This window comes from Lepidochelys olivacea (genome assembly GCF_965140295.1).
Source record: "Lepidochelys olivacea isolate rLepOli2 genome assembly, chromosome: 6".
Classification (NCBI taxonomy): Eukaryota; Metazoa; Chordata; order Testudines; family Cheloniidae; genus Lepidochelys; species Lepidochelys olivacea.
This window is the reverse complement of record NC_140416.1, coordinates 40,848,836-40,860,850: the sequence shown is the minus strand read 5'-3', so window position 1 is coordinate 40,860,850 and position 12,015 is coordinate 40,848,836. Positions and strand designations below refer to the sequence as shown.

Below are 12,015 nucleotides of genomic sequence, written 5' to 3'. Positions count from 1 at the left end.
TTTGGGGAACATGAAGTTTTTCACTTGCTGTGGCCCATGCAGTACAAGGAAGTCCCTCAGGCTACTGCTCAAGTGGGTCCACAGTCCTGGATCATCCAGACTTAAGGAACTAAACTCAGCAGCAGCTGTTTCTTGCGCCTCCACCACAATCTTCTCTGATCTACACTTTTCTTCAGGAATGTGCATGGTTACATCCATTTGAGATGGAGACATGGAGGCTGCAGTAACAGCCGGTCACCTCATGGTAAGGCCAGCCCTGATGGCCAGACCTAGAACAATGAAATATTATGTATAATGTGCTAAGTACTTCTCTACCCTTCACTATTTGAGACAGTCAAGTATGTAACCCTGTAATTAGATTAATTTCTACAAACACTTTCAGGTTATCTTTAACTTGTCTGATGTTTCCAATCCATGGTATGAATCTAGGGCAGAATTTGCAGCCTAGTGGCTTCATAAAATGCTGAGGCCAAATTCCACTAGACTCAGTGGAGTTACACCAGAGTTAAATTGGCACATAGTAGAGAATTTGCCTATCAGAAATGTTTGGTATTCAAAAGTCAACTTCAAGCAATAAAATGACCCCCTACAAAAGACATCTTTGCACAGCAAAATGACTTCTGCAAAGGATGTTTCCAAAATGTTTCAACATTCTAATAAAAAGGTGCAAGAAAAAAGCAAATGTCTATCTCATCAAAATTAAGGATGGGATTTTCAAAAGTGCCTAAGTGAGATGGACACCTAAATCCCACTGAACATCAATGGACATTGGGTGCCTAACTCACCTAGGTGCTTTTAAAAATCTCACCTGAGTGTTTACATTCTGTGCAAAGCTGCCGATGGCATATCACGACTGGTGGTGCCTTGGTATACGACTGTGCTTTCGCAAGTACTTCTAAACTGATCTCGCCAACCGTTACATAATTAAAGTTCAGAATGAAACTGTCTCTAGCTCTAGTAACTGAAGTGTACATTGCAGCCCATAATATTATTCCTGTGTATTACTTTGGTATGCAATATGTGCTAAGGGCTATGCAGACAAATAGGAGGACACAGTCTTTGCCTCAAAGCATTTGCAGTCTGAAACTAAAAACAGACCCTAACTGGCTGGGAGTTCATTAGATCTGGCAATACTCTCTCCACCCTATTTTGTAAGGTAGCCGATAACAATCTCCTATGTGGAGCAAAGCAAATAATGGATTTTTCACTTTGGGGGCCAAAGGAGGGAGAGGGTGAAATCAGTTCAATTTGAACCGAAACTTTTTTATTTTATTTTTTGGCTTTTTCTCACCGAAACAAAAAACAACCAAAGTCATTTCCAGTCAAACAAAATGTTTTGTTCAACCCAAAACACTTTTTTCTTGTTTTGCTTTGTTTGTTTCATTTCAGACTGCTGTTCAGGGTTTTCACCCTTTTTTAATGAGCTCAATTTCAGAATGAAACACTGTCTCAAAAGAAAACGTTAAAATGTTTCCTTTCAGAAGGTGTCGAAATGATGTGTTTTGCCAATCCCAGGAAAAAATAATCAGGTTGGTGGGTTTGGTTTTTTTGCCAAAACAATTTCACTAAATTCAATTTGAATCCGCAAAGAATTTCGGTGCCCCCAAATATGCACTTACTATTTGCCACACACACAAAAATGCCCTGCTGTAATCCTATAGCCATTTATGAGACACCAGCCAGTCATGTGTAACCGTCAGTAACAGGATCCTTTAGTTCTTATTTGCTTTGGCACCCTCTGCCTGCTGAAAGCAGTTCTGGGCATTTTAAGTAGAGTAGGGATACACCTCTGTTCACACTGGGAAAAGAAGTATTACCGTGTCGTATACTATCATGTACCAGTGGTAGAGTGCTGGGATAGGTTATAAATGGCTTGTCAAAATAATGCTAGACCTGTACCGTTAAAGTGAGCATTAAATATTTAGGTAAGGAGCTTCAGAATGATTTAGGTGTAACTTGTGAATTGCTCTAATTTATATTGACTTTGACACAATATTGTGCTTATATAAACTGATCTTTAGAAACTCCTCACTCAGGTTAGTATCTTGTCATTAGGGCTGATGCATGTATCATTTTGTAAAATAGTGACCATGCTCTTATTTAATTTAACCCAGTGCTCTTTATGGCAGATAACAAGTTTTAGCTCCATGGAAGAGAAGGTAAAATAGTAGCACTTTCTTCCAGGTTCCTTGCTGTTAGCACCAGCAGGACTTAATATTAAAGAGAGAAGATAAATGCAGAAACTCAGGCCAGCAATTGTTAGAAACCAAGACTGGTGGGGGATAAAAACTTATGTTGAAAATGCCTCTCTAACCTGCTGCTATTTGGTGCATTCAGCATGGAACCCTACAATAAGAAAACATACACACCTATGTATGTGTGGTTCCTTTAAAACAAGTTGTCTTTATATGTCTTTATATATATAGCTGTATAACAGTTCATGGCAGAATAGCAGCCAGTAGTCAGAAAAAGACTGTCAAGCTTTTCCCATATTTCTCTTATTTAAAATTCCTAAGTTCACTAAAGGTTTTAGGTCCCTAAAGCCTGTAGGGCCTTTAGGACCTTACAGCATGCATCTGTTTTCAAAAGACTGGTTGTTTACACCCAAGACCTTCTGATGCTGCAAGGGCGTCCCTGTCAGGTTGCCATGACCCAGGGAGAACTCAGCCACTGCAAATAGCAACATTCTTTTTTCTCATTGGAGCCAAGTACTGAAATTAAACTCTGCTTTAAATAAAAGTAACAGGAGCCCAATTCCACCCTCAGACAAGTATAACTCCCATCTGCTTCAGTGGCAGTTGTATTAGTACAAAACTGGGCATTGATTTCAATGGTTTTGCATGGGGAGTCAGGGCAGAATTTGCCCAGGAGATCAGATTCTGCTCTAATTTACGCAGTTGTAAACCCAATATGACTGGACAGTAAAAGGACAATATCAGTTTGTTTGTTTTTTTACTTGCTTGTAATTCTATCATACAGAAGGAACTGAAGACAGTTTGGATAGGCACCTGGGGGTAAATCGTGGGCCCAGTGAAGTCAATGAGTGTTCCCATTAACTTCAATGTAGCCAGGATTTCACCCACAATCTTCATGGGAGCATACCACAGAGAAGAGCTGCTCCATGGATGGACTCAGAAATTGCACAGAGCTCACACGCGATGACTTTTGTGAGGTCCCTGCAGGGAAGGAAACATATGCAAAGACACTGCTCCCTCATCTAGTGCTTTTGAGGTATTATTATTTTACTTCACTGCCCTCTGAGCCCCACAGCAGAGGAGAGCATCTGGGCCTTTGCCTTTAGGATTTCGGTTTGTGTCACAGAATTTCATGACTGTGTTCTGTCCATGCTTTGGTGTTGCTGCTACCCTGAATTGCGACAGGAAAACACTGAAACTGGAACTCAGGTCTTGGTAGATAAGTAAAGCAGCGGCAGGATATTTTCAAGTATCTTGTTTTAAAATCTTATTTGTCATTGTTAATGTTTTCAGTTTAAACATGTATAGTGGTGGTGGTTTGGAATTTTTATGTCATTTTAAAATGTATGTATTTTAGAAAAGCTCTTCAGTTCATCTTTAAGGCATTTGCCTTCTTTACCATGGAATTCTAGAAGAGACAATGTCCATCCCTGCAAAGTAGTATTCTTCCCGACAGGATGGGCATAGATATTTTATAGTTTGAAAACTACTTTAATTCCATTCTCGATCAAAAACTAGGCTGCTGTTGTGTCCCAGTTTAGAACCATGTAGATGTCGCCTCTAATAAGGTAGCTGCCTGTCTTATTACAGCAAGCTTTGGCTTTTATTCAGGCTTCAGCTATTGAGTCATCGAAGTAACAGAGCCTGTCTCATCATCTTCCTACAGAAGCAGGCATTCCAAAAGTATACCATAGGGAGCAGAGTTGTATTTTGATTTAGTAGTATTTAATTAAGAGCTTGGACAATACATATAAGAGGGAAAACAGCCAGGGACTGAGAAACCAGCAAATGCAACACTGGCAACAGAACTGAAAAGGAAGCACTTAATCTTCTACAAACAAAGAATGCAAAAATGCTGCTAAAATTCCAGGATATTTTCAAGGTCTTAATATATGCAGAGAGTGGAGCAACAACAGTACTAAAAGTGAGTCTTTTGCCTGCTTCTGTAATAGCGAAAGCACCTGCATGCTGTCCAAGCTATAGTGAAGTGATTTACAGCACTGTGTTTCTGGAAAGATAGATAGAAAGCAGAGCCCACCTTAACTCAAATATCAGCCAAACCCATAGACTGGCCATGACACTTGCTTTGAAGGAGACCTATGCAGATAAAGTACTATGTGTGGCAGAAAGAACTGGGAACCAACGAGAATCTGAAGTGAAACAAGAGCATCCCAGGAAGGAGGCTGTTTGAGGCAGCCCCTGCGAGCAAGCACCAACCAAAGGAAGGCTGCCAAGCAAGCTTAGATGAATAAGCTTTAAAACTTTTACAAACACCCAAGGCACAAAAGTTCAGACCAGTCCACTCTGTGTTATATGACAGTTTTCTAAACTTGATCACAAATTTAAGCATTAAAATGTTTCCAAGTGTGTAGGTATTTTGGTTGGTTGGTTGTTTTGTATAGGGCTTTTAGCAATGCAAAATACATTGATTAAAATTAAGGGCCTGATTCTGAACCCCTTACTCACTTTGAAGTACATGTGCAAGTTGTCCTAACTGAGTGTACTGGGATGGCTGGTGTGAGTAAGTACTACTCAAGGTGCATGAGGGGTTGCAAATATTATCCGAGTTATATTGGTTGGCTGGTTTTGTTTGTTTGTTCGCCTTGGGCCCAGCAAAGCACTTAAAAGCATGTGCTTAAATCCCATTAAAGTCAATGGGATTTAAGTAATAAGGGTGAGATCCCTGAAGAGACTTAGGCATTGCAATGCTAAGCATCATAATGACTGCTCCACTGTGGTTAAATATTGAAATAGTTAATGGGCCAGAGAGGAAATGGGAGAATGGGTGAGAATGACTCTGTACTGAGTGTGCTAGCCGCTAAGCTAAAAGTTGTAGGGTGAACACCACCAGCTCCTGGATACTGAGAGAGCCCCAATCTGGTAGGCAGCCTCTGAGCGCACCTACCAGATCAGGCCCTGCATGCGAGTTAGGTGGCTGAATGCCTGTCTTCCCCAGGTTTGTGAGTGTGCTGAGGTTTAGGCATGAGAGATGTATCCAGGATCCCAGAGGGAGGCACCAGCGCACATGCCTACAGGCAGACACACAGGTGCCCAGGGAACTTTTATGGCAAAAAATTAGACAGAGTGAGTTTGGGCACCTACAGGTTTCGGTGGGAGTTTTGTGGATCAAAGTGGAGACTAAACTGGGATATAGGTCCCTAAGCTCGAGACTTAGGTGACTAAGTACCTTTGTGGATCTGGGCCTAAATGACCAAAATAGTGATGAGAAATGCAGAGGGCCCAATACAACTCCCAGTTCAGTCAATGGGAGCTAGATCAGGTCCTAAGTGCCTTAGAATCTTATAACATGCAGAAAGGTTCAACACTGGTCTATAGCTGAAACATTTATGTCAAAGGGACCATCTTAACATTAATGAAGGCCTTCTTTAGGCAAAGCTCTCATGAATTCCAATGGAAGTTTTGCCTGCCTAGAAGTGCAATAAAAATGGTGCAAAGAGAGTTGGGGCAATTCCAGAGCGTATATATGCTGAATTTCTTCTTACCTTATTCTTAGCTTGAGACTTCCACTGACAATTAAAAGCTGATTACACACTAGCCACCATCCCCAGTAACCCAACTGCTGAAACCAGCCAGAATAGTGATTGATAAAAAAAAAATCAAAATGTGTATTTTTGCCCCTAGAAGACAAATATAACTGTATTTTTCATAACTTTTCCCAAAAATACACCCAGCTTTTCACACAAAAACAGATTATCTTGAACACTTTGTGCAGATGTGGCTGCCCCATCTCAAAAAAGTTATATTGGAATTGGAAAAGATTCAGAAAAGGGCAACAAAAATGATAAGGGGTATGGAACAGCTTCCATATGAGGAGAGATTAATAAGACTGGGACTTTTCAGCTTGGAAAAGAGATGACTAAGGGGGGATCTGATAGAGGTCTATAAAATCATGACTAGGGTGGAGAGAGTAAATAAGGAAGTGTTATTTACTCCTTCTCATAACACAAGAACTAGGGGTCACCAAATGAAATTAATAGGCAGCAGGTTTAAAACAAACAAAATGAAGTATTTCTTTACACAACGCATAGTCAACTTATGGAACTCTTTGCCAGAGGATGTAGTGAAGGCCAAAACTAGAATGGGGTTCAAAAAAGAACTAGATACATTCATGGAAGATAGGTCCCTCAGTGGCTACTAGCCAGGATGGGAAGGGATGGTGTCCCTCACCTCTGTTTGCCAGATGCTGGGAATCGGAGACAAGGAATGGACCACTTGATAATTACCTGTTCTGTTCATTCCCTCCGAAGCACCTGGCGTTGACCACTGTCAGAAGACAGGATACTGGGCTAGATGGACCTTTGGTCTGACCCAGTATAGCCATCCTTATATTCTTATGTTGCCTGATAAGATGAAATTTCATTTTCAGCTTTAACTTAGAAAGTTTTATCATATTAAAGCTTTATTCTATATCCTTTATTTTCTCTTTCCTGTTATCAGTGACTAACTGTGTGCTTCGAAAGAGTAAATATCTTCTTTTTATCTTTCCAGACCTCTCATCCTTGTATTTATTTTTCCACACCTTGAAGCCTATATAGAACTATAGTGAAACACTTTAAAAAATACTATGATTGCTCAATTTTTAAAGGGTGGGGAGGGCATAGCCTATTTTCTACCTTCAATAATCAAGTCTGTTAACTTCTTACTTAAAAGGAAGCACACAAAACACTGCTGTTTCTGCAAATGACTGTGTTCAAGAAATGTTAATTACAGAGATTGTAAGGGAGAAGATGCTAGTTAAGTAGGAAATCTTTTTTGGTATTTCTGTCTAATCTTTTCAAACTAATATATTCACTGCTGCCAAAACATTGACTTGTTAAATGACTGGTGACACTTTTCCCTTTGAACCCCTTATTTACTTTTTCAGCACAAATCGGTAGTGGCAGATCTTTATGGACCCACTCGTAGGCATGGTACTGTAGCTTTAATAAGAGAGTCCTATTGTAAGGACTCTTTCCAAACTCGCTTCTTGGCTTTTTAAGTGAGGGAACCGTGGTGTAATTTGAGAGCAGAGAGATCCTAGGGATAGCATTAGCCAAAAGCAAAGCTCCACATTGCCAGTCCAGATGTGAAAGAATAGTAGCAAAGGTCTCCGGAGCCCCAGACCGAGCTATCTGATCTCAGCCTTCCTCTGCACCCCCTCGGCTTTGCTACATTTCATCGGCAAGAGAAAAGAGGGGGAAGAGGGGGGAGAAGAAAATCACCAAGTTTTGGTTGAGACCTGGAAGAGGGGCGGGGGGTGGGATCCCCGACGTAAGTCCGGGCAGTAGGGGATCTTCCAGAGGATCTCCTCTGGCTTGGGAGCCCTGGATGCAACTGGGAGCCAAGTCAGTGCCTTTAATGAAGCATGCTGAGTCTGTGAGGAGTGGCTGGAGGAAGCGGACTGCCTTAGCTGCCGCGGCTCCCTAGGCTGCCCTGATCAGGGGGGTAGCCGGGCAGGGTCGTGTGCGCCTGTTTGCTCCCGCCGATCCCTCTGCGCCCCTTCTGAGCCCCTCTGGCTCACTCCCGCCCGCGGGATGCTGGGGCTGCGCTTGCTGTGGGTCAGCTGCCTGGGCAGCCTGTGCCGAGGCTATTTCGACGGTCCCCTGCACCCGGAGATGTCCAACGGGACCCTGCACCACTACTTCGTGCCGGACGGCGACTACGAGGAGAACGACGACCCGGAGAAATGCCAGCTGCTCTTCAGGGTGAGCGAGCACCGGCGCTGCAGCCCGGGCGGGGAGCAGGGGCCGGCGGGCGGCTGGCCCAGCCTCACCCTGCGGGACGAGTTCACCATCCTGGGCCGGCAGGTGGAGGACGCGGGCCGGGTGCTGGAGGGCATCAGCAGGAGCATCTCGTACGACCTGGACGGGGAGGAGAGCTACGGCAAGTACCTGCGCAGGGAGTCCCACCAGATCAGCGACGCCTACTCCAACTCCGACAAGTCCCTGGCCGAGCTGGAGAGCAAGTTCCGGCAGGGCCAGGAGCACGAGAGCAAGGAGGAGAGCCGCCTCAATGATGACTTCCTGGCCATGCTCGTCCACACCGGGGCCCTGCTCAAGGAGACCCTGGACATCTCCGCGGGGCTCCGGGATAAGTACGAGCTGCTCTCCTTAACCATCAGGAGCCACGACGCCAGGCTGGCCAGGCTCAGGAACGAGTATCTCAAAGGGTGACGCCCCGGGGCAGCAGAGACCTGGGCCTTGGGTTGGGAAACAGCTTCTTGTGGTGGGTACTAGGAGCAGTGGGCACAACGCTGGGAATCCCACCTGCGGGCTTCTCCTTGGAGCGGAAGTGACATTGACAAAAGCAAGCCAAACCTACAAGCCTAGCCTCACCTCCCTGCCCATCATGGCGAGGGGGACTCTGCTTTTCGCCATGCTCTTTGCATTCAACCCTGGGCCGCTCCGTACCACAAAGTATAGGACCCAGCTACAAGGCAGTGGAGAATCAGGCACATTGGTGAGCATTTGCTGGCAGGACTTGTCCCAGTGAAGTTCTGGAGGTAACTGCTCAGCACCAACAAGAAGGTGGCAGTCTGGCCCTAAATAGTGCCCAATATTCAGATCAGCACAAAGTGGGGGATTTTCCCCCTAATAAAATCTTTTTTATATTAATAGAGAAAAAAATTAAAAGCAAATATCATCAGTTAATAGGGCGATTTAGCACATTGCTATGACAGTGTTATTAAAGGGTAAATGTCATGGGCCTGCTACTCTACTTGCCTTCCACTTCTGTCCTCACTCAACACCTATGCAAAGTAAGTATAAAATGCTGCCACAGGGCCAGAGTCTGCCACCTTTACTGATGGTACCTTGTTCCACAAGAAGCTCTGTTGATTTCAAAATAATAAGCTTACTTATAGTGCTACTCAATAGAAGTAAAGGTGCTGTAACCTGTCCTTTGCTAGCATTTTACAGGGACTTTGCATAAGTGTAAAATGGCTGCACAAGGTACCAAACAGCAGAGGATCAGGCCTTGTTTTTTTCAAAGTAGGTCCTAATTGCAGTTTAATAACAGGTGGAGTGTGTTCTGAAGTTCTGTAGATTTTATTATGTATCTCCCACTAACACACAACTTTCTTTCTGGGACTGTATTTATTAGATTTGATTTCTGGTTTATTTTTTTTTAAGGTATGGGTTGTAAATTGTAAACAAATAGCACGTGTATATGAAGCTGAAGTTTACAGGTATGTTTAAATTAAGTGTCCCAATATTTAAATTAAAAAACCTCTGTATTATGTTGTGCATCTCTGATTACAATAAAGTAACTTTGTCATTTTAGATTTTCTACCATTAGTTAATATGCCATCTTTTCCAACTAGATTCTTGATTCAACTACCATAAACATGGACAAAACAAGGTACTTTTTTGGATCCATATTCAAATGCATATGTACTGGACTATGGATCTCTTGAATTGCTTTCATTTTCTTGTTTTGATTTTTTTTTACTCATTCAAATATAGGACCTCTGGCCTGCCAGTAAATCCTTAGCTTTCTTGGTTTGTTAACAGCACATATATTCTGCTTATGTAAAATATTGTTCTGCTAAATAATTTAAAGCTGTGATTTTCATTTCTGTTTTGATAGAAGAAAACCATTCTGGCAAACCTTGTACTCTTTAAAGCTTGCTTGTATGTGACTCTAAGTTATCAAACCCCAAGAGCCAGCTGAAAAGGCATTTGAGATTCAGATCCTGCAAAAACTTATGGACGTGAGTAACTTTAAATAAGAAATAGAAAGCAGAAATAAGCACTACTGCCAGTACTGTTTGTAGTATTAGACCCTCGACTTTTAGAGTCTTATTTTTCTAAACCTGATAAAAATCATTGTCTTGGAACAGACAAAACTTTTATTTGTTGTTACCTCTGTACTTTTGCTAGCTAATCTGTTATTATTTGTGCTCCTAGACAATAGCAAAAGTGCATAGCAGGTTTTTGCATTACGGTTAAATCTTTATTACCATCACTGTTTAATGAATTGGGTGGAATATTAGCTACTGCAATACTGGTACTGCAGGCAGGATCACTGTTTGGATGAAAATAAGAATTGTTCATTTGTTTTTTTAATAAATATTTGAACACAAAATTGAAGCACACATTTTCTTTTATGGTTCTATATGAGTCTAATTTTAATCACAAGGTTGTCAAACGTATCTTTTCAGCAAAACTGCTGGAATATGAAGTGCCTACCTAGTGAGAACTTGCCTTTTACTGAAAAATGTAAAATTATTCAGCACACAACTGCTCAATGCAAGTAATGCTACAGCAGATTTTTTTGCGCTCATAACCATTAAAAAATCAACATATGGAACTTGCAACTTTATGAGTTGCAACAAAAGTTGTTTTGTAAACATGTAGGGCCCAATTCTGCCATCCATACTCATATTTAGCAGTACCTTACTCTACAACTAGTTAATTGGTAAATTATTCAGAAGTGCTCAGTCAGGGACAGATTTTCAAAGGTATTTAGACACCTAAAAATGGACATAGGTGCCTAATGGGATTTTCAAAAGCACCTAGGCACCTAATTCTCATTAGATCAATGAGAGGTAGGCATCTGGGCACTTTTAAAAATCTTATTAAGTGCCTATCTGAATCTTTAGGTGCCTAAAGAAAATCTGACATTAAGGCCTCTTTGAAAATTTTGCTCATTCATTTCAATAGGACTTTCACAGGGTAAGATACTACTTAATGTGAGAAAAGGTGGTAGAAGCTGTCCCTAAAGGCAATATACTTACTTGTGGTGTTTTGCTCTCGAGTCCACACTACTCCTTCACACCAATATATTTGAGCTAGGCTATTGACCATACCTCGGAGAACTTGGGGATTAATTCATACTTCACTGTCTTTCCTATCTTTCTTTATCTCATCTGCTTGGAATTTTGTGCCAAATACATCCGTACTATAACTCCATTTATACTAAGATTATTTAAAAATAACTTTATGGCTCCACTGATGCCAACAGAGTTACCCCAGAGATGAATTTAGCCTTTTGCTTTTAAATTTAATTTAAAGGCTCATCTATGGCCTCTGCACAATCAGCTTTTTAAAAAACAGTATTAAAGCTTGAGTTTTAGAGTCTCAATTTAATAAGTCACTGGCCACAATATAATTTCTAAACCTTATTAAGGGAAGTGAGGTGGCAATTAACATGGCTTGAATCCACACTAGAGGTTATTAAAACCATTTTATACCTCTATTCTGACCCTACAAGAAAGAGTCTCAGACACAGTTCTCTTGAACATAGCTTACGTTAAATTGGTTTAGCTGTACTATGGAGAGGATTTGCTGTCGCATAATGTTATTTGGTCCTTCCAAGCAATCCAACAACACAGAGCACAATGTCAAGAAGGTAAAGGCTTTCAGGGTAGCTACTTCCAAAGCAGGAATTATATAGGGATGTTTGGTATAACTGCATAGAATCAAATTTAATTAATTTAAGCAATTTCCACACACCAAGCTTAGCATATTCAAGTCTGTAACTTTAAAATAGTTCTCCTCCCCTCTAATGTTGTATCTCTGAGAAGAAAATACCTAAGGTATGAGAATGTTTAGGACATAGAACTGACTCCAGATGTAAGCTACTTGAGGGGGAAAAAACAGTTTGTTTACTGACTTAGAGAATCATCTGTAAAGTTTTGGGGCTGAGTGAGTTAAAGGCTCCTTCAAAACTACAGTAACAAGTAAGCTTCTTTACGATAGTTCCAGATATATGGTTTGCTTAAAAAAAAAAACTCCATCACCTGAGTCTACTTCAACAAACTGATATAACACCAGCTTGGAAATGAGCTGTAGTGGATGGGGTGGAGTCATAACAGACA

General features: G+C 41.5%; 1 protein-coding gene across 1 annotated transcript; it reads left to right on the top strand.

The window, feature by feature from the left end:
* The first annotated feature begins 7,187 nt into the window (after positions 1–7,187).
* FIBIN (fin bud initiation factor homolog) lies at positions 7,188–10,280 on the top strand. The gene has a single exon (XM_084631956.1). The coding sequence runs from the start codon at positions 7,730–7,732 to the stop codon at positions 8,366–8,368; it is 639 nt and encodes a 212-aa protein (XP_084488082.1). The 5' UTR covers positions 7,188–7,729; the 3' UTR covers positions 8,369–10,280.
* The last annotated feature ends 1,735 nt before the right edge of the window (positions 10,281–12,015 follow it).

What these genes read in the sequence shown, in the direction of transcription:
- FIBIN (XM_084631956.1), top strand. Translation starts at nt 7,730, where the DNA reads ATGCTGGGGCTGCGCTTGCTGTGGGTCAGCTGCCTGGGCAGCCTGTGC.